The sequence below is a fragment of the Hibiscus syriacus genome, unplaced genomic scaffold, assembly GCF_006381635.1.
Source record: "Hibiscus syriacus cultivar Baekdansim isolate YM2019G1 unplaced genomic scaffold, ASM638163v2 tig00004779_pilon, whole genome shotgun sequence".
Classification (NCBI taxonomy): Eukaryota; Viridiplantae; Streptophyta; class Magnoliopsida; order Malvales; family Malvaceae; genus Hibiscus; species Hibiscus syriacus.
In genome coordinates, this window is record NW_024062030.1 from 115,537 (window position 1) to 134,019 (window position 18,483).

The 18,483-nt window shown below is 32.5% G+C and overlaps 2 protein-coding genes across 3 annotated transcripts; both read left to right on the forward strand.

Moving 5' to 3' along the window:
* The first annotated feature begins 7,324 nt into the window (after positions 1–7,324).
* Positions 7,325–8,625, forward strand: LOC120197303. The gene is made up of 2 exons (XM_039198886.1): positions 7,325–7,835; positions 8,289–8,625. Exons 1-2 carry the CDS (start codon positions 7,436–7,438, stop codon positions 8,501–8,503), a joined length of 615 nt encoding a protein of 204 aa, XP_039054817.1. The 5' UTR covers positions 7,325–7,435; the 3' UTR covers positions 8,504–8,625.
* Positions 8,626–12,642: 4,017 nt separating this feature from the next.
* LOC120198002 (F-box/kelch-repeat protein At3g23880-like) lies at positions 12,643–14,913 on the forward strand. 2 transcript variants are annotated; one of them, XM_039199404.1, is made up of 3 exons: positions 12,643–14,010; positions 14,470–14,481; positions 14,525–14,593. In XM_039199404.1, the coding sequence occupies exon 1, from the start codon at positions 12,684–12,686 to the stop codon at positions 13,974–13,976; it is 1,293 nt and encodes a 430-aa protein (XP_039055335.1). In that variant the 5' UTR covers positions 12,643–12,683; the 3' UTR covers positions 13,977–14,010; positions 14,470–14,481; positions 14,525–14,593. The 2 variants fall into 2 exon arrangements, with proteins under 2 accessions (XP_039055335.1, XP_039055339.1); XM_039199408.1 differs by lacking the exons at positions 14,470–14,481; positions 14,525–14,593 and adding an exon at positions 14,832–14,913.
* Positions 14,914–18,483: the final 3,570 nt, after the last annotated feature.

Genomic DNA, 18,483 nt, shown 5'->3' on the forward strand with positions numbered 1-18,483 from the left:
ATAGAGAAGATGTACTAAGTTGGTGACTAAAATGTGTAGATTACCCAAAAATAAATAAAGTCATAATTGATTATAGGATAAACTATACTAATGACCTCTTAATTATTGGTAGATTCCATTTTGACCACTGTCCGCTCGGTATGAGTACTATAAATGGGTACGGATATATGTGCAAGTATACACAATCGAACAAATAATACAATGATAAGTTGAGTATCGTCTCCACAGGAAATTGGGGAAATCAAATAGGTTTGTCAAGGCACTTTACTTTGTCACCTAAGTAAAGTTAGTGATGGTATGTACAAATGAGAATGTTGTGGCAAAATGGAATGACTGATGTGAAAATGGAATGGTGGTAGTGTGGTCGCAATTGAATACGTCGTGGCAAGTTGGATGAAATGTCGTGGCAAATTCAATTGTGATAAGTGCAAACAAATGGAAATGTCAAGGCAAAATAAAATATAAATATACGATTTGATTTATAGGACTTTAGCCTTCTCACATGACAAGCTGCTATGGGAATGAGTGATAGGAGTCACTAGGAAAATCTAAGTCTATTTCTCCGAATGATATTTCTTCTATGCTATCTCTAGTAAGGGACTCGATAGATTAAAGATGTCTTGGCATAACCAATTGGCGTAAACCCCTGTAGTGATCCTATTGGTCTAGATAACAGGATATGTCTCAACAATACCTTTTTGTGGCAACATTAACATCTAACCTATCGTTTTTGTACAACTCCTTTTAGTCGAATGAAATCCTAACCTTATCTCTAAGGTGGATTAGGCCTAGTTACTACCTATAACCCCTTGCTTATGTAGTTCCTCCCTAGTTTCTCTTGAACACTAAGGATAATTTGTCAAGGCATTCTCTCGAACCCTCAAGACCTCCTAAGGAAAGGCTACTCTCGTAGCTCCTACAACCTTAAGGCATTAAGTTTCGTAAACAAAATAGGTTAAAGCATAGAAAAGCAACTATTCATTGATAGAAAAGTAACCATTCATTGAAATATAAACTTAAACATCCAAGCGAACTCCCACCAAATAGGATTACTTCATGGTGGGGTTCGAAATAAACAAGCACAAAGCAAGTTTCATCTGTTCCTTACAACCCAATAACAAAATATGAAATCAAAGAACAAAGGGGAGGAGAGAAAGCCTTCGACGTGCACTGCCCAATGCTTCCCTCGGCCACCAAAAACTGCTCCCAGCGAACTGGCTCCTCTCGGATGCTCAGGACGCCATTCCCTGAGGCTTATCTAGAAGAAATGTCACGGCAAGTAGGATTGACGGAGAAAGATGAGACCTTCTCTCTCTAACTTTTTAAGCTCAATTATGGGTGGAACCAAAGTCTTCAACAATGTGGCTTCATCCTCTATTTATAGGGGAAAACTAATCATAGGACTTGGTGTTGACTTTCCTAAGAAACCCCAAAACCATGGTTAAGTTGCTTGGGAGTCGGGCAAGACAGACTATGATACAGCCTGGGTAGCTGGTTGAGTGACCGGCATAATCCCGTTGCAGGCGCCCAAGGCAAACAAGATCTGCAGGGTTAGGCGACGTCATCAGCAGAACCGGCGGTTGTAGCGCCAGTCCCTCTAGGCGGATCTTCGAGGTAGATTTCTCAGGCAGAGCTCTCGGAGAGTCGGATACAGCTGGCTTCAAAAATATCTTCTTGCACTTTAAGCGTTTTCGAAATGCCGGTTGAACTTGGCATTTTCATTCTACTCAGCAATCTCTTTATGTCATGACATTTCCTTTCCTCTTTTCATTACTTTCAATACCTGCACATCATCAGACAAGCATCTTTCCCATAAGGCAGCACCGCTTTAAAAATAAAATGTCGCGAGAAACTGAATTTCACCACATGCAACTAAATGCTTCTAAATGCATCTACATGGTCCTAAATGAGCTATTAGACACTCAATAACTTAAGTAAAAAGGTCCCAAAATATGACCTTTTACGGAGTTATCAACCACTGATCTTTTAATTTTATTAACCAGACCACTTAATTAGTTAAGTGTTGTCAATCAAGCCACTAACTGTTAATATTTAACAAAATAGCTTATGTGACTATTAAAAATAGCATAACTATACATATAGTCCTTAATATTTATACATTATATCAATTTGGACATAGTTTTAATTCAATTTAATAAAATAAATCTTCAATTAGATGGTAACATGCGTCACCACTTGATTTGAGGGTATTTTAATTAATTTTTAATTTGTTTAATTTAATAAATTTTCTATCCAATAAGGTGGTGACACATGTCACCAAAAAACTTACCAAGAGTGTAATTCTTTACTGTAAATGAAGTATCATTTTAGGTTGAAACCGAAAATATTACGTTCTCCGTAACAAATCATGTAAGTTGCATAATTATTTTAGTCGTAACCTAAAAAGTTATTGTAAAAAAACTCATGTAACATTCTCGATTGTAGCCGAAATTATTATCAATTGTGTAAATTTTTAGAGTAGGCAATGTAACATTTTAGATTAAAACTCGTCGTAATGTAACATTATTGATTATAACTCAAATTTTTACCAGTTATATAACTTTTTAAAGTAAAGTACAAAATAACATTTTAGATTAAAACTCATCGTAAATTAATTCCAAATTTTTTCCTCTCACATCAGGACTATCATTTGATATTCTTACTTATATTTTTTTTATTAATATATGGTGATTACAAGTGGTAGTATTTCTAAAGATTCTAAGCTATTTAACAATGAATACTCATATGTTTTGCAATCATTGGTACTTGAACCCTACCCATTATCAAAATGACAAATTAATATTTTTTTGTAAATTTACTCATTAACTTAAAAGATGTTAAAAAATCTTGACTTTTTTAAAAGAATAATTATGTTATTAAATTGTTATACATAATTATTTTTTTACATTTTAAAGTTTTGTTAATATATTGTTTCGATTATTAAATTTAATTATTTTTAATCAATTAATATCACAAATTATTTCATAGTTTTATCAAATGATTTTTTTTATATTTATTATGTCTTTTTTTCTACCTCCAAACGACTTCGGTGGTAAAAGAATTGTTGTTATTCCTTAAAGTATCAGGTTTAAGCACTATAAATGTCATATATGTGCGCGTTTAATGTCAAATGATTGAGTTATATTTTAATAGATATTTCCTTGTATTTACACTCGATTATGATTTGTGATTTATCGGTTGTCTTTCAATAGTTTGACTTCTTTTTGTGGTTCGTTTGTCGATGCAGTCAAATATATTTGTATTTACCTTTTATTCGAGTTTATTTGGTTATGTTTTTAATTATTTTCTTTGTATGATCATTGTGTGATCTTAAGTAGCTAGTTTCTTGTGTTAATGATTATAAGAAAATATTCTTATTATGTGTTTTAGTTTACGGTTGTAGCTGTAAACTTTTATTATAATTTGATTATTTTTCTATTTTAAATAAAACTAACTGCTTCTATTTCGTCAAAAAAAACCTTAAAATAAATTTTAATACTTTTAATATTTTTTTAAAAATTTTAATTTTAAAAAATTATATGAATCTAATATAACGAAATCAAAGTGTGAAGTGTAATTTGTGAAAAACTATTGTTAAGATTTAATGGTAAAAATTAATTAAAGTTTATTTAATTTTTTAAAAAAAATCATTTGAAAAAAATAATACTTAATTATTTTTATTTAAAAAAATTAAAGGTTTCATGCACATTTAAGCCTTATTTATTTATTCTCTAGCACAGTAAAGTCACAAATTAGGAAGTTTATGACGGCCTTAATATACGACTAAAGAAATATTTTACTGGTTTTGTTATTTTTTTAAATATTTTCGGTAAAAATTACTTAAAACATTATTATTTCTACCCAAAACATTATTGATCGCTTTACCGAGTTTGGTAATATATCCGGTAAAGCGCTACCTAAAATATTATTTTTTTCTACTGTATATATTATCAAATCCGGTAAAACGCCCAATAATAATATTTTCGGTAGAAATAATAATATTTTCGATAATATTTTACCGATTTTATTAAAAAAATTATAACAAAATTGATAATATTTTTCTTTAATCGTATATTAGATTGTAGAAGGTGATACTTCATTCCGCATCCTCAAATTTAATGTGAAAAGGACAAGTAGTTTGTAAACTAGCATTATTGTGCACTTACCAAGCATACAATGAACTGAGGGTCCTTTCATTTTTGGCTCAGGGAATCCAAGGGTGGGTAAGCTGTGATCATAAATGAGTTTTGTTTGGTACATGAAATTATGTTGATTTGGTAGGCTTTGAAAAATGCAAGAGATGTCGACATCTGTTCTCCTACCCAAAACTCCAGGTGTGGACGGATTGCAGAATTTTCCGAGAAAAAATCTCACTAAATTCCCTGGAAAAAGAAAATTATTTGCAGACAAACAGTAAATTGTTGGTGAACAAGATAGGAAATGAAGGGTAGATTTCTGTCTGGCAATGAAAATGATAGCCATCATATCGTACTTTCAACTTTTGGCCTTTTCCAAGTAACATTATTGGTAAATTTATGATAAACATGAAAGACTCATTTCAATGATAATTTAAAGTGGTTTTGAGTTGGTGTAATTTAAGTTTAAATGTATTTTTTTTAGAAATGGGCATGGGATGGGAATCCTATAGGTTTTGAGCTGATTTGATTTGATCGGATTAGATCTTTTTTTTAAAAAATTGAGGTCGGGTTTTTTAAGTGCGTTGTTCGGGTTGGGTCGGGTTATGATTTATGGTAAAAAAAATATTCAATCCGAGAAAAATATATAATTTTACTTTATATATTTATGAATAATTACAATAATATTCCTCTATATATATTTTTCAATTAAGTCACTATTTTTATTGAATAAAAATAATTTTTTTTATTATTTTGGGTCGATCAGGTCTCGAGTGGATGACTCATTATTCTCGGGTCGGATATGGTGAACAAAAAATCCGACTCATGCCCATCCCTAGTATTTTGTTATTTGTATATTCTATTTGTAAACAATAAATTTATTTTTATAAATTGATACTAAAGATTAATATTTAAAAGTAAATTGATTAAACCCTAAATGTCACAAAATCAATGTTCACGAGCTGAATTTGATGCATCCAATAGATAAATTTTCTCAATGATAAGCATTCTAATCAAACACTAGGGACCATGCAAAGCTGGCACTAAAACATCATATGACTTTAAATATAACAAATGCACAATTTCTTTGGGTAATTATGGTTTATGAAAGTTTTAATATACGGTTAAAGAAATGTTTTATTAAAAATGTTATTATTATTTTAATATTTTTAGTAAAGTGATATCTAAAATATTATTTTTTTACTGAAAATGTTATTTTCGTTAACTAATTTTATGTAGAACCCGATATTAACATTTTCGGTAGAAAAAAAATAATGTTTTAGGTCACGTTTTACCGGAAATATTAAACATTTTAGGTAATGTCTAATATTAACATTTTCGGTAGAAAAAATAATGTTTCAAATAGTATTTTACTAGAAATGTTAAAAAATAATAATAATTCCGGTAACACATTTTCTTAACCGTATATTAAAACTGTCATACCTAATACATCCCTTACTTTGGTATTTGGTGCACCAAAACATTAATTTCCAAAATTAAACGGTGATCTCAATCAAATCAAATAATTTTATTAAAAAAAACTTTATATTTGATTTATGGTTTTTCATTAAAAATATATTTTATAATTATAATCAATATTTTCAGTAATGAATTTTTTATATAATACATAAACAGGCTATAATTAGATATAAACATAGATGGAATTATGTTTTCAATTTATGCAAACTTCATATTAATATTATATCTTATATTTGTCATCCTAAACTTAATCTAATTAAAATTTCGGTTAAATTTTGAGATAAAAATCGTACTTAACCTCTCACACACGTGTAATTCTTATTTTTATTTGATAAAATATATACATAATTGATAAAATATAGAGACAAACATTATTGTAATTATCCATAAATATATATATATACGAAGGATAATTGTACTATTATATCATATCGATTTGAACTAAATTATATTTTTATCAGGGCGAATATTCTTCTCCTTAAACCTAAATCTGACCCGACCCAAACACAATATTTAAAAAAACCCAATTCAAACCTGATTTTTTTTTTAAAAACCGACGTGATTGGATCGGGTTTGGGTCCCATGCCCATCTTAAGTATAGTGTCTTTGTGAACACGATATTTTGGTTAAAAAACTTGCCTCCTGAATGTCTGGCTCCCTTTCCCAATCCCACTATCTTTATTTTTGCCACATATTGTCTTATATGTTCATCTTCTAGTCCAATATATATATATATATATATATATATATATATATCAATTTATTAATAAGATAAGATATGTTATATTTATGAAAAGATATTTAAATTCAATATTATTATAAAAATTAAATATAAACAATTAAATATAAATAATAAAACGAGTATTAAAAATAGTGTTATAATTTTAGGGTGTGTCACTAATTTTATCGATGATAAATTTGATCATTTTATACTTTTATAATATAATTACATTTAAAATTTAATATACATCTCGAATTTAATAAATTTTGATTAGATCTAATTATATATAATCTATTTGAAAGAAATTGTTAGACTTATATTATTTTCAGGATTAAAAATCTTTAACCTAATATGAGATAATAGTCTAATTATTCATTATATATTTACAGATAATTTTAAGGACATCATCTATATATTTTCAATTAAATCTCTATTTTTAGTATAAAAATAAAACTTATATATACGTATAATATAAATATTTAAGTAAAAAATTTAATTAAATTTTGAATCAAGTGAATTTTTTCTCAATCCAAATCAAATTGACTCGCAAGTGGAATGTATAATACTCGAGTTAAATTTAAGTAGATAAATTTTTTTATCTGACATGATCTATATCCATTTTTAATTATATTATTAATGTATTATTTAAAACAAGATAAAAATTTAAAATTAGAAAAATATATACCATATGTCTATAGACGAAATTTAACCTTCATAGTAAGATAATAGGCTGTCCCCAACGTTAGGTTGAGAGTAACTTCCGTGAAAAACTTCCAACAATTATAAATTACTCACCGTAAAATTCGACCTCACGACAACAAAATTAAAAACTTTATGCTCCTACAAACAATTATTTGAGCGTATGTTTTCTCTAATGTTCACTGTACACAAGTTAAATCAATCACAAACAGTGTTGAAAAAAATTCCATGTGGGGATTCTTTTTCTTCATTAATTGAGTCGGAGCCAGTCGGCAAGGGAATTTATGTCATTCACACACTTAGTTTTCTCTTGATTCACACACTTAGTTTTTTCTTAATTCACAATCCCCAAAAAAAAGAATCCCTAAAACCCACCATTTCCCCGCCATCCTCTTCAACAATGGGCGCTTCCAGTAGCAAGAAAAGGCGGAAGCCTTGCCACGATAGGAGGAGCGCGAGGAATTTGACGGACAAGATGAGGCTTCTCAACATTGAGAGAGAAGCGGCGATGGTGGTCGCGTGCAAAGAGGCTGAGTGGGTGAAGGAGAAGAGGAAGCTGAAGGAGGAAGTGAAGATGTTGAGGAAGACGGTGGAGGAGAAAGAAGAGAAGATTAAGGGAATGGAGAGGTATTCGATGGTGGTTCGGAAGAGTGATAAGGGGTGGCCATTGTTGGGGACGAGTTTCTTGTTGGAGCAGATGAAGGAGGAGAGGGCGAGGAGAGATGAAGTTGTGGAGAAATGGAAGCAACTCTATCTTGCCATTAAAACTGAGCTTGATGATCTCATTCAAAGAACTCATGGTATACTTTCCTATCTCATATTTCCAATGTATTCTTTTATGGTTTTAATATTAAAAAAAAAATTCAATATTAAAAATTTGATGGGTTTAGTATGGTAAAATGGTAGTATGGTCTTAATAATGAACTAATTTGAGTTTAATATATATATATATATATATATATATTATATACTATATTAAATATTAAATATTTTTAATTATTTCGATTAATTTGATTAATTAATCAATTTCAAATGCAATTAATTAATAATAAAATTTTGAAAAAGATTTAATTGTTAATCGATCTAACATATAATTACTCAACCAATTAACTGAATTTGAGTATACGAGGATTGATTAAATTATACTTAAATGATCGTTCTGGTCATTAAATCTCTAAAAAGATCAAAATGATTATTAAATTTATTAAATTATTATAAAATAATCATTAATTTGTATCGAATTATTTGTACAGGGGATGCAATCTATTGGAAAGTAGAGGAAGAGGAGATGATAGAGGAGATGAAGAAGGAACTGAAAATGAAGGAAGAGACAATAAAAGGCTTGAGAGGTCGAATAGCTTCAATGGAGAAGGAAGGGTTTGAGAGGAAACGAGAGATGGATATTCTTAAGCAGAGCTTGAGGATTTTGGACAGTAAGATGAATGCAGCTTATACCACCAATAAATAATAAGATTTCCACTACTCTTGGTCAGTGTTTGTGAAATTGGCCTTTCAAACTATATTTCATATAATATGTGTATAAATAAGTTGTTTTTTCTTTTTGTAATTTATGTTGGATTTTGATTTTAATTAGTATTGACGGAGGCTCATGACCAAAAACTAAGCTCAAATTTGTTACTTTGACTCGACCCAAAATTCATTTAATCATTCTTTTTAATTAACAATAATTATTAATTTTATTCAATGCATAAAAAAATTAAAAAAAAAATCTTAAAATTGAGTTTATTTAATTTAATAATTATTTGGTAGTGTTTTTTTTTTTTTTTGAAAATGGTAGTTTTATATTCAAGATGATGAAAGAATACAAAACAAAACATCAAATCTCGTTACAAAACCTCCTTAAACCTAAATAGAAGAAAAAGAACGCACCATGAAGTTGTGAAGAAAGAGTATCGTCAACCGAATACAAGCACGACAACATTTTAGAACAAACAAAGCACGACAACATTTTAGAACAAACAAATGAACCGAAATAAACACAATGCCGAGCACACAATCACTAACAAAGCGTATAAGCTCCACACAGCACATTCACTAGCTTCAGCTAGGCATCAGTACCTGCTAACAACCAACAAGTAATCACTATACCTCAGCATCTCTGCATCCCAAACAAATAGCACACACGTGCAGCCCTACAAAATCAGTTTCAGCGAGGAAGAGCAGAAGTGCTACCCCTAGCCAGTAAATGGTGAAAATCTGAACCAGATATGCATCAAAAACCAGAGGAACGAGTAAAGGCATGTGAACGTCAATGGATCCAACAAAATATCCCATCTCTCACACGCAGTAGCCCCTTGCAGCCCAAACTTCCTGCCTACAACCATTCTTATACAACGAAACAGGAGAATCGAAAAGCAGGTAGAGCACAGAAACTCCTAAAACGCACCACATATCAGCACGAGCAAACAGTAAATCATAACTTGGGGCCTTAGCTTACATCCGTAAGCCCCCCATAACGTCAAACACACATCAACCAGAGCACAATAACCAATAATTCATGTAGCGGCCAAGACCAGACAACAGCTTGTTTCCACAATCAAACACTTGGGATGCTTGTCAATCCGCTTAAAACAGTAAATACCATAATGAGACTGTCGAGCCATCTCCCCATCCTCTACGATTGAATAACAAACATATAACAGCAAAACCATGGAAAGTCCTACATTATAAACGCTATCCCGAGTACTCTACACTGAAATGTGGATAATCTATAACTCCCCCACGACATCAGACGATATTTTCCTGTAAACATCCATGCAACAGCAGAATCCAGACTACAACAGAAATTCAGAACAATACACCATACATCCAGTCAAGCATGGTTATTAAACAGGAAAGTAGAGGCCTCTAATGAAATCAGAGATAGAAGGATACAATTCGGGCCACTAACTATTATTAAGCAACAAATCATTCCTATATAACCAAATACTCCAAATTATACCGAACAGAGCAAGTTTCCATGTGGGTTTAAGCTTTTCTAATCGGTTGGTTATCCCATGCTATGAGCAGATTTCGAACATTACCAGGACAAACAAAGGTCACCTTCCACGGAGAACACCATTTTTGCCATCCTTTCCGGGTGATCTTGCACTTACAGAATAAATGATCAGAAGTCTCCTTTTCTTCCCGACATAACACACATAGGCAGCTATCCAGATTTGATACACCTGCTTTGATAACTCAACTAAGCATGGAATTCTCAGTAGGACCGCTTTCCACACGAATGCCTCAACCTTCGGAGGAGCAAGGTTAGCCCATACCAATTTCCACACCTCATCCTTTTCCACTGTGCTACATACTGATCTATCACAGAACCTTTTGGGTTCATACATACCATTTGAAGAACCCTTCCACACCAGGTGATCCGCTATTCCAAAGCTATTTGAAGCTCTATTAGTTTTCTCCATGAATTCATCCCAGATGGGCAGCTCCCACTCAAATAGCGCCCTTCTCAACGCTATATGCCACTGCCAAGTTCCATTTCTCTTGTGTCCGAACTCTTTGACCTTTCCAGTTTTTTTTGTATTGCAACAGCATAATTGCGGGGGAAAGCATGGTAGTGCCTTACTATTCATTAGAACTTCTTTTTTCTAGATAATTTAGTTTTTTTTGTACGAACCAACTTACCTCAGTGGTCGAGTACTAACGACTGTAAGAGTGATTGAACGTTCATTATTAAATGGTTGAACGTATATAGAATAAATACTACTATATAAATCAATTCATTTAGATCGACATATTTAAAATATCATATCTCTTAATATTATCTCAATTTTACTTTAGGATAAATCTTGCTTTAAAATAAATTTGTTTTGTAAAAAAACTAAAAATAGATGTATCAAATAAATTTGATGGCTTGGAAAAAAAAGATAAATTACATCAAAGAGTAAATTATAACGTTTTACACTTATAATTTTTCAATTATAGTTAAAATAATATTATTTTAATTTCCAAATAATTAATTTATTTTAAATTTAACAGTTCAATATTATAATTAAATTAATAAATTTAGTACTAAAATCAATATCAAAATTAATGTTGAATCACATTCACATTCAGCACAATTTACTATAGATCTACTACTTACGTCAGGACTACAGTTGGCGACACCGAGGCATTCCCGGTGGAAATCGGACTCCACCAGGGGTCGGCTCTTAGCCCTTACCTCTTCGCCTTGATTATGGACGACATCTATTGTGCGACACCAGACGGTGTACCATGGTGTATGCTTTTCGCTGACGACATTGTCTTAGTTGCTGAAACAAAATCTGATTTGAATAGTAGACTGGCTACCTGGAAGACTGCTTTGGAAGAAAAAGGTTTAAGGATCAATATTGAAAAGACAGAGTATTTATGTTCAAACTTCAATGGGAACCAAAATGATGAAGATGTAGAAGTATGCATAGAAGGACACGTTCTCCCCTCAAAGGATTGTTTCAAGTACCTAGGGTCTATGATACATAAAGATGGGGGTGTAGATGATGACGTTACACACCGTATAAAGGCGGGATGGCTAAAGTGGAGGGCCGCTACTGGAGTTCTGTGTGACAAGAAGGTCCCTCTAAAACTTAAGGGAAAATTTTATAGAATGGCAATAAGACCAGCGCTGTTGTATGGATCAGAATGTTGGGTAACCAAGAAGGATCACGTAAGGAGGATTGAGGCCGCAGAAATGAGAATGCTTCGATGGACATGTGGTAGGACTCTGAGGGATATGACGACAAACTCTGCTATTAGGATGTCCTTGGGGGTGGTGTCTGTTTCCGAAAAATTAAGGGAGGGAAGACTACGGTGGTTTGGGCATGTCCTTAGGCGACTACCGTCGGATGCGGTCAGGAGGGTAGAGTCGATTACAGTCGACGGTGCCAGAAGGAAAGGACGACCAAGGCGAAAGTGGGAAGACTGCTTGAGATCTGATTTGAGGGATTTAGCCCTTACCGAAGACATGACATCTGATAGGAAAATATGGAGGCTAAAGACTAGGGTAGTCGAGTAGTGTGGGTCACATCTATAGGGTGTATCATCTCTGTCTTCTTTTAATGCTTTTGTAGTATTTTCCATGACTTATACTTTTTATACGTTTCTGTTATTGGTATTTATGAATGATTAGAACTGGGCTTGCTAACGTTGACTTCTGTGTATCATTCTCTTCATGTTTCCTCTTTTAAATTTAGCCGGGTCTTATGTTTCTGTCTATATGCAGAGATTCTTTCGCAGGGATTATTATGCAGGGATTAATTCCCGTTACAGACGCACATATGGTTTTAATGACTGCATATGAATACTGTTTAGCTATGTATTTATGTATTTATTTATACATGCATTGCATTTTATCTAAATTTTTAATTTTTCTGACTGCCGGAGGTCTTCCACGGAAGCTACTCTCAACCTGGCGTTGGGGGTAGCCTACTACCCTACCTCCCCCTTACCCCATACATATGGGAATTGAGTTTTGTTGTTGTTGTTACTATAAAAAATATCATATAGAGTCGGTCTTTTCCATTTGGCCGAAAACGGCGCCGTTGTAACTAAACCTTCCAAAAAAAAACCCCGGGACTTGTCGTCTCCTTCTCCTTGGATGCTCCAGTGCTGTGTATGAAAGTGACTCCACAAATAAATGCAGAGAAATGGAAAACCAAAACCATGAATCATCCCCGAGTCGACCAAATCAACAAGTCAGCTCACTGTCTCACGAACTACCATCAACCTCTTCAGCTGAACAAACCCAGAAACGGAATCGCCAAGAATCACAGCAGCACGAAAGCCACGACGTGTCACCTCAATCCCCAAAACGCTCGAGAAACGCCAACCTTCCTCCACCGTCGTTTCCACTAGAAATCATTGTCGAGATCCTCTCAAATTTGCCCGTCAAATCCCTCCTCCGTTTCAGGTGTGTTTCCAAATCCTGGAAAACTCTCATATCCGATCCTTTCTTCATCAAAAAGCACCTCAAAAGCGACCCCAAGTTCTCTAAAAAACAAGTTTTAATCAACACCGCAACCACCCAAACCCCAACCCGATATAGCATCAAGTCATGCTTTCTTAACTCTATTTTCAATGACCCAATTGTCACTGCCATGGAAATCGATTACCCATTGAAGAACGGTTCTCGTTGTGATTGGGTTGTGGGTTCATGTAACGGCTTAATTTGCGTTGCTATTAGACAAGATACAGTCATTTTATTGAACCCGGCTTTAAGGGTTTCCAAAAAGTTGACTGATTTAGGGTTTAAGAAAAGGAGGGGTTGCTATACTGTTTATGGGTTTGGTTTTGATGCTTCCCTGGATGATTATAAGGTTGTTAGGGTATTTTGTTATCAAAGTAAGGGTTTTGGAGATGCTTATGAGAGTATAGTTAGGGTTTATTCATTGAGGACTAATAGTTGGAGAAGGATTCAAGATTTTCCATTTGGGGTTCCTTGTAATGAATCTGCGAAACATGTTGATGGGAATTTGAATTGGGTTGTTTTTCATGGACAAGAGGGCTTTTCGTGTACTATTGTCTCCCTTGATTTGGCTCAGGAGACGTATAAGGAAGTTCCGCAACCGTGGTATGGCGATGGAGCCAGTGAGAGGACATTAGGGGTATTGGATGGATGTCTTTGTGTGCTTTGTAACTATGGGAGATTGTATGCTGTGGCTTGGGTTATGAAAGAGTATGGAACGAGAGAGTCTTGGACTAAGCTGATTACTATTCCGTACCTGCCGTATCCGGGAGCCGAATTCTATTCTGCACCTTTGTTTGTATCAGAAACTGGTCTGATTTTGTTTCATTTTGGGATGAATTTAGTTCTATATGATTCCAAGGAGAATGCGTTTAGGATCCCTGTGATTCCTTATGATGCTGTTTCGTATATCGATCAAGCAGAAGTCTACGAAGAGAGCCTGGTTTCGCTGACTGTAGTCAATCAATATAATTGAATGGCGTTAATAGCTATCATTAACAAAGAGAAAGGTAAATTTGAGATTTCTTCTTTCACATTTGTAGTTATTTGGTACCTTCTCTGTTGGTTCATCTATTTGGTTTAGTTTCATCATATTAAAGTTTGTGGTATGAGAAAATTTCTTGGTTTAGGATTTGTGATTGTTCCTTTCGGCACAGTTGATTGCTATCTGAATCTCTTTTAGTCTGCTGAATGCTGATGCAAGAAAATCGCTATCTGTTGTTATACATTAAGATCATTGTTGTCTTGATCACAACAATTGTTGATTGAACTATATGTTGCCTTGTTTAGTTGTAATTAGTAAGAAATTTATCTCAGGCTAGCTTACAATCTGTATCTGGAGACTGAAGGTTGAATGGATTCTTATGTTGATGGAACTTAGCCTTTTGCACCTTTAGGCAGCGAAGGGGAGTGGTCTTATATATACTTCTTCTGCTCATTGTATATAATTGTTTCTCTTTTCGGATTAGGAACTTAAAGGAGGACTTGATTCGAAATGTGATTTGTTTCATTAAATCTTAAGATGGCCACAGGTTGCAGTGTTTATCATAAGGAAAAGTATGACTCCCAATTTAGGCAACTGAAGAACTAGATGGAGTTTTAGCTTGTTCAGCTACAAACTTCCCTCACTTTTTTGAGTCGGTTTTGGTCATCGTCGTCACGCTCTTAAACCCTTTTTTCATTAGGTTAGAGTTGGTTACACTTGTAACTTTCGCTCAAATCATATCATTTTCTTGAGTGCTGTAATATGTTTTCATCAGTGTTAATCTGTCACTAATTATTTTCGAAGTAATTTTCTTATTCTGCTAATATAGTTTTACTTCGAATGCAGCTTCGAGGTAGCAGACAGCCAGACTCTGTATGTTCTGAATTCATGTATAAACATGCTAAATTAGATGTAAGATTATATGGTAGCATATGTGCTTTGTTTCTCTGTTGTTCTGTTCGAAGCTTAGCCTTCCTTCCATGGAGTGTATGCAAATTGATGCCTTGAACTGTTAGATATTAAATATTATTTAATATTTAAATATTTATTTATTTTATATAAAAATATAATATCTATCTTTTTTTTTTATATAGAAGTTGGAGGTCTCATTAAAAACTCACTTCATATTCGTTCACATACTAAAAGTATGTTAACGAACATTGGAAGGAAGAAAAGAGTACCTCAAATTTTATTGATAATAATACTCGATACAAAAGACACCACGGAATATCCTCTCATGGTGATGTACACCATTACAACAAACACCTTAACCTCATATAACCTCATCCAAAGCCACAGTCTAATCACCTTACTTCTAATTACACCACCAGCAGTAGGAATAAAACAACGCAATAGAACATAATACAAATTAAAAGCAACACCTACAACCATAAAGACAAACAAAACCACAATTGAAGAGACAAGATCTAATGAGACTCATCTTTTTCAGGAGCCTAAGATTTTGGTTTGAATGAAGGCTCTATCTCATGCACCATGACCTTGAAGAAGTTGTCACCAACCTTCAATTCCAACATCACATCAATTCTCGCTTCAACCTTTGTGAGGACTTGAATTTTTGCGCGATTAAAGGATGATGGAGACTGATAACTTTTGTCGATAGCTAGTAATAAACCCCACTTATCAACAATGTTCTCGAAAGTATCCCAATTCCGTCCGTGAAAAAGAACACCCTCGTAAACTAACCATACTCGACGACACTCTATTACCAAACTCTCTGACCAAGCTTCGACTATGGAGAACCACTCTGCGAGAATCTTTGATTTATCGTTATTCACACTTCTCAATGAAGCATTGTCTTCGAAAATCATTAAAATCGCATTACCAGCAGCTCTCATTAAGGTGAAGCCAGTGAGGCCCTCGCTTGCATTTGTCTAGCAGGATGACCAATTTTGACAAAGTCCTTGCACCACCCCACTAGACAATTGCTCAACACCTGAAGTTTTTCTTCATCTATAACACCTTCAACTTTATAATGATTCTTCCTCGAATCATCTTCCATCCCGGACTTGCGAAGAACACCTGTCGAGGACTTTCTCCTATAGGAATGTCGAGGTTTGAATTTAGCGAAAGAAACACCTATTTTGCTGTCGTCGATACGAGAGTCATTCATTTTTGAGATCGCTATCCTTGCTTCTTTGATTGATGCGAAGCGAATAAAACCAAAGCGAACTCCTTTTGAATTCCTTTTATTTGGAATAAAATCATCAAGTACCCGACCATGAGAGCAAAATAAATATCCAAAACTCTCCCAATGGATCTTCTCTGGTAAATAAAAACTGCTATAAATCTTTAACTAAGAAAATGATTTGACGCATTGGTTGGAGTTGCTCCATCCCTCTCACTCTACAAATCTAATTTGAAATCTTTAAGTTTATATAAAATTAAATTATAATAAGAAATTTATTATTAATATTTTAAAAACTAAAAATTTAATTATATACTATAATTAAATCCATAACAAAATATTAATTCCTCTTCTCAGGAGTGAACAATTAGAAGAAAAAAATATTCAATTCACATCTTTCTTAATGTTACTGTTTAGATTTTTAATTAAATACTTCAAACTTTTAAATTGAGTTTTACATTAAAATATTCTCTTAAAAATATATTCTATATCTCACTTAATAAGAATATGTACCAAGCATTTGTTCAGAAAATGACAACCAAAGAATCTATTGTGTTTGATACTAGTTATGGTTGTCCTATTTCTAAAGAGGATATTAATTTCATGATAATTTTTTTTTTTAAATATATAGTTTAAAAATTATTTAAAATAAATATTTATGGGTTCAATTAAATACATTTAATTTATTGAATAACTAATTTGGATTATATAGTGTAGAGGTTCATTACAATAACTTTCTTCCTAATCAAATTTGCTTCAATTATAATATCATGATCCACGTATTTAATTTTATTAAGAGATTTAATACTTTATTCCATTAAATCTATGGTTAGTAAAAATTTTAAATAGTTTGTCCACGCACAAGGAATCTAGGTAGGGATGGGCATGAGACTCGAACTCGACGGGTTTCGACCCGATCGGTGTGGGTTTAAAAAAAAGGGTTTCGGTCGAGTTTTTTTAAAGGTGATGTTCGGGTCGGGTCAGATTCGGTTTAGGATTATATTTTTTTAGGCCGGGTCTTTTTCAATTAAATTATTGTTTTTAAAAATAATATTTTTTTATTGTTTCAGGTAGGGTCGGGTTCAAATTTAATCTCAAAAAGTTGAGTCTGGTTCGGGTTGGGTGGAGGGTATATATTTTTCGAATATGGTCGGATCGAATAAATGATGTGAAATTTTCGGGTCGGGTGGGCCGAAACCCGACCCATGTCCATCCCTAGATTTAGGCTTATTTTGAGGCACAACATTGAATTTGGACCAACATTTAGAATTTGTATTATAATTTTACCATTTCCAATTTATTAACTATCTATGTTTAGTAGAGTTAACTCTTTTTCTCATTTTATCAACTAATTTGACGTGATGTATTGTGCGTCTTATAATTTTTATGTACAATTAGTTAAATATTATGTATTATTCTCTTCTTTTTTCCTTTTTGAAGTATAAAAATATTTATTCAATTGTAAAAAGATGACAATATGCATATATCACTTTCTCACATATTTAATATTATTTTGTTACTTAAAATTGATCAATATTATAATTTATATATATACTCCAATATTAGTTTAACTTAAAAAAATATGTTCAACCATATAATAAATACTTGTGTTGATGTGACGGTTATATATTAGAATATTATATTTAAATATAAATTTTAACATGTTGAGTCATATTATTATTAGGTGATATAACGGTTTAATTTATTATTTATATGATATAAATTAATTAAGAAACAAATAAAGTAGAAATTCGGTGTTTTGAATATTAAAACAAATCCAATACCTAATTTGTTGTCGTTACGTTTCAACTACGAGGAGTCCAAGTTGGACGGCTGCCTGACACTATTCTCAGTTTAGTTTGGACAAAATAAAAATCGGTGCCGCTCTTTCTGCTATCATGCGTAAATACCTTTTTCTTTTTTCTTTTAAAAAAATATAAAAAAAATCCTTATCAATAAACGAGAAGATTAGATAAAATAGGTTATAATTTATTCGAGTTTAATTTAGTTAATTTTTTTAATCGAATAATTTCGATTCGATATTGAACTTAAATAAGTTCTTAACAAGTTAAGACGAATTATTTAATACATAATTCGAAATGTTCGCAAGTAACTCGAAAATGATAGTATAATACATTTTTTTAAAAATTAGGTTATTAGTAATATTAATATTATATATTATTTTTTAAACATGATATAAGACTTTTATATATTTAAGGTTCAAATTTGAGTTTCAATTGAGTTAAATCTGAAAATGTTTGAGTTTAAATTTTTTCGAGTTCGAGTTTAATTTCAATTTTTGATTGATCGACTAATCTAGATTTAATACTACAGAGGTGAGGACGATCTTCC

Excerpts from the sequence above, each read along its gene's own strand:
- LOC120197303 (XM_039198886.1), top strand. The coding sequence starts at position 7,436 with ATGGGCGCTTCCAGTAGCAAGAAAAGGCGGAAGCCTTGCCACGATAGG. Across the intron at positions 7,836-8,288 it reads TCTCATTCAAAGAACTCATG|GGGATGCAATCTATTGGAAA; the intron begins GTATACTTTCCT and ends TTATTTGTACAG.
- LOC120198002 (XM_039199408.1), top strand. The coding sequence starts at position 12,684 with ATGGAAAACCAAAACCATGAATCATCCCCGAGTCGACCAAATCAACAA.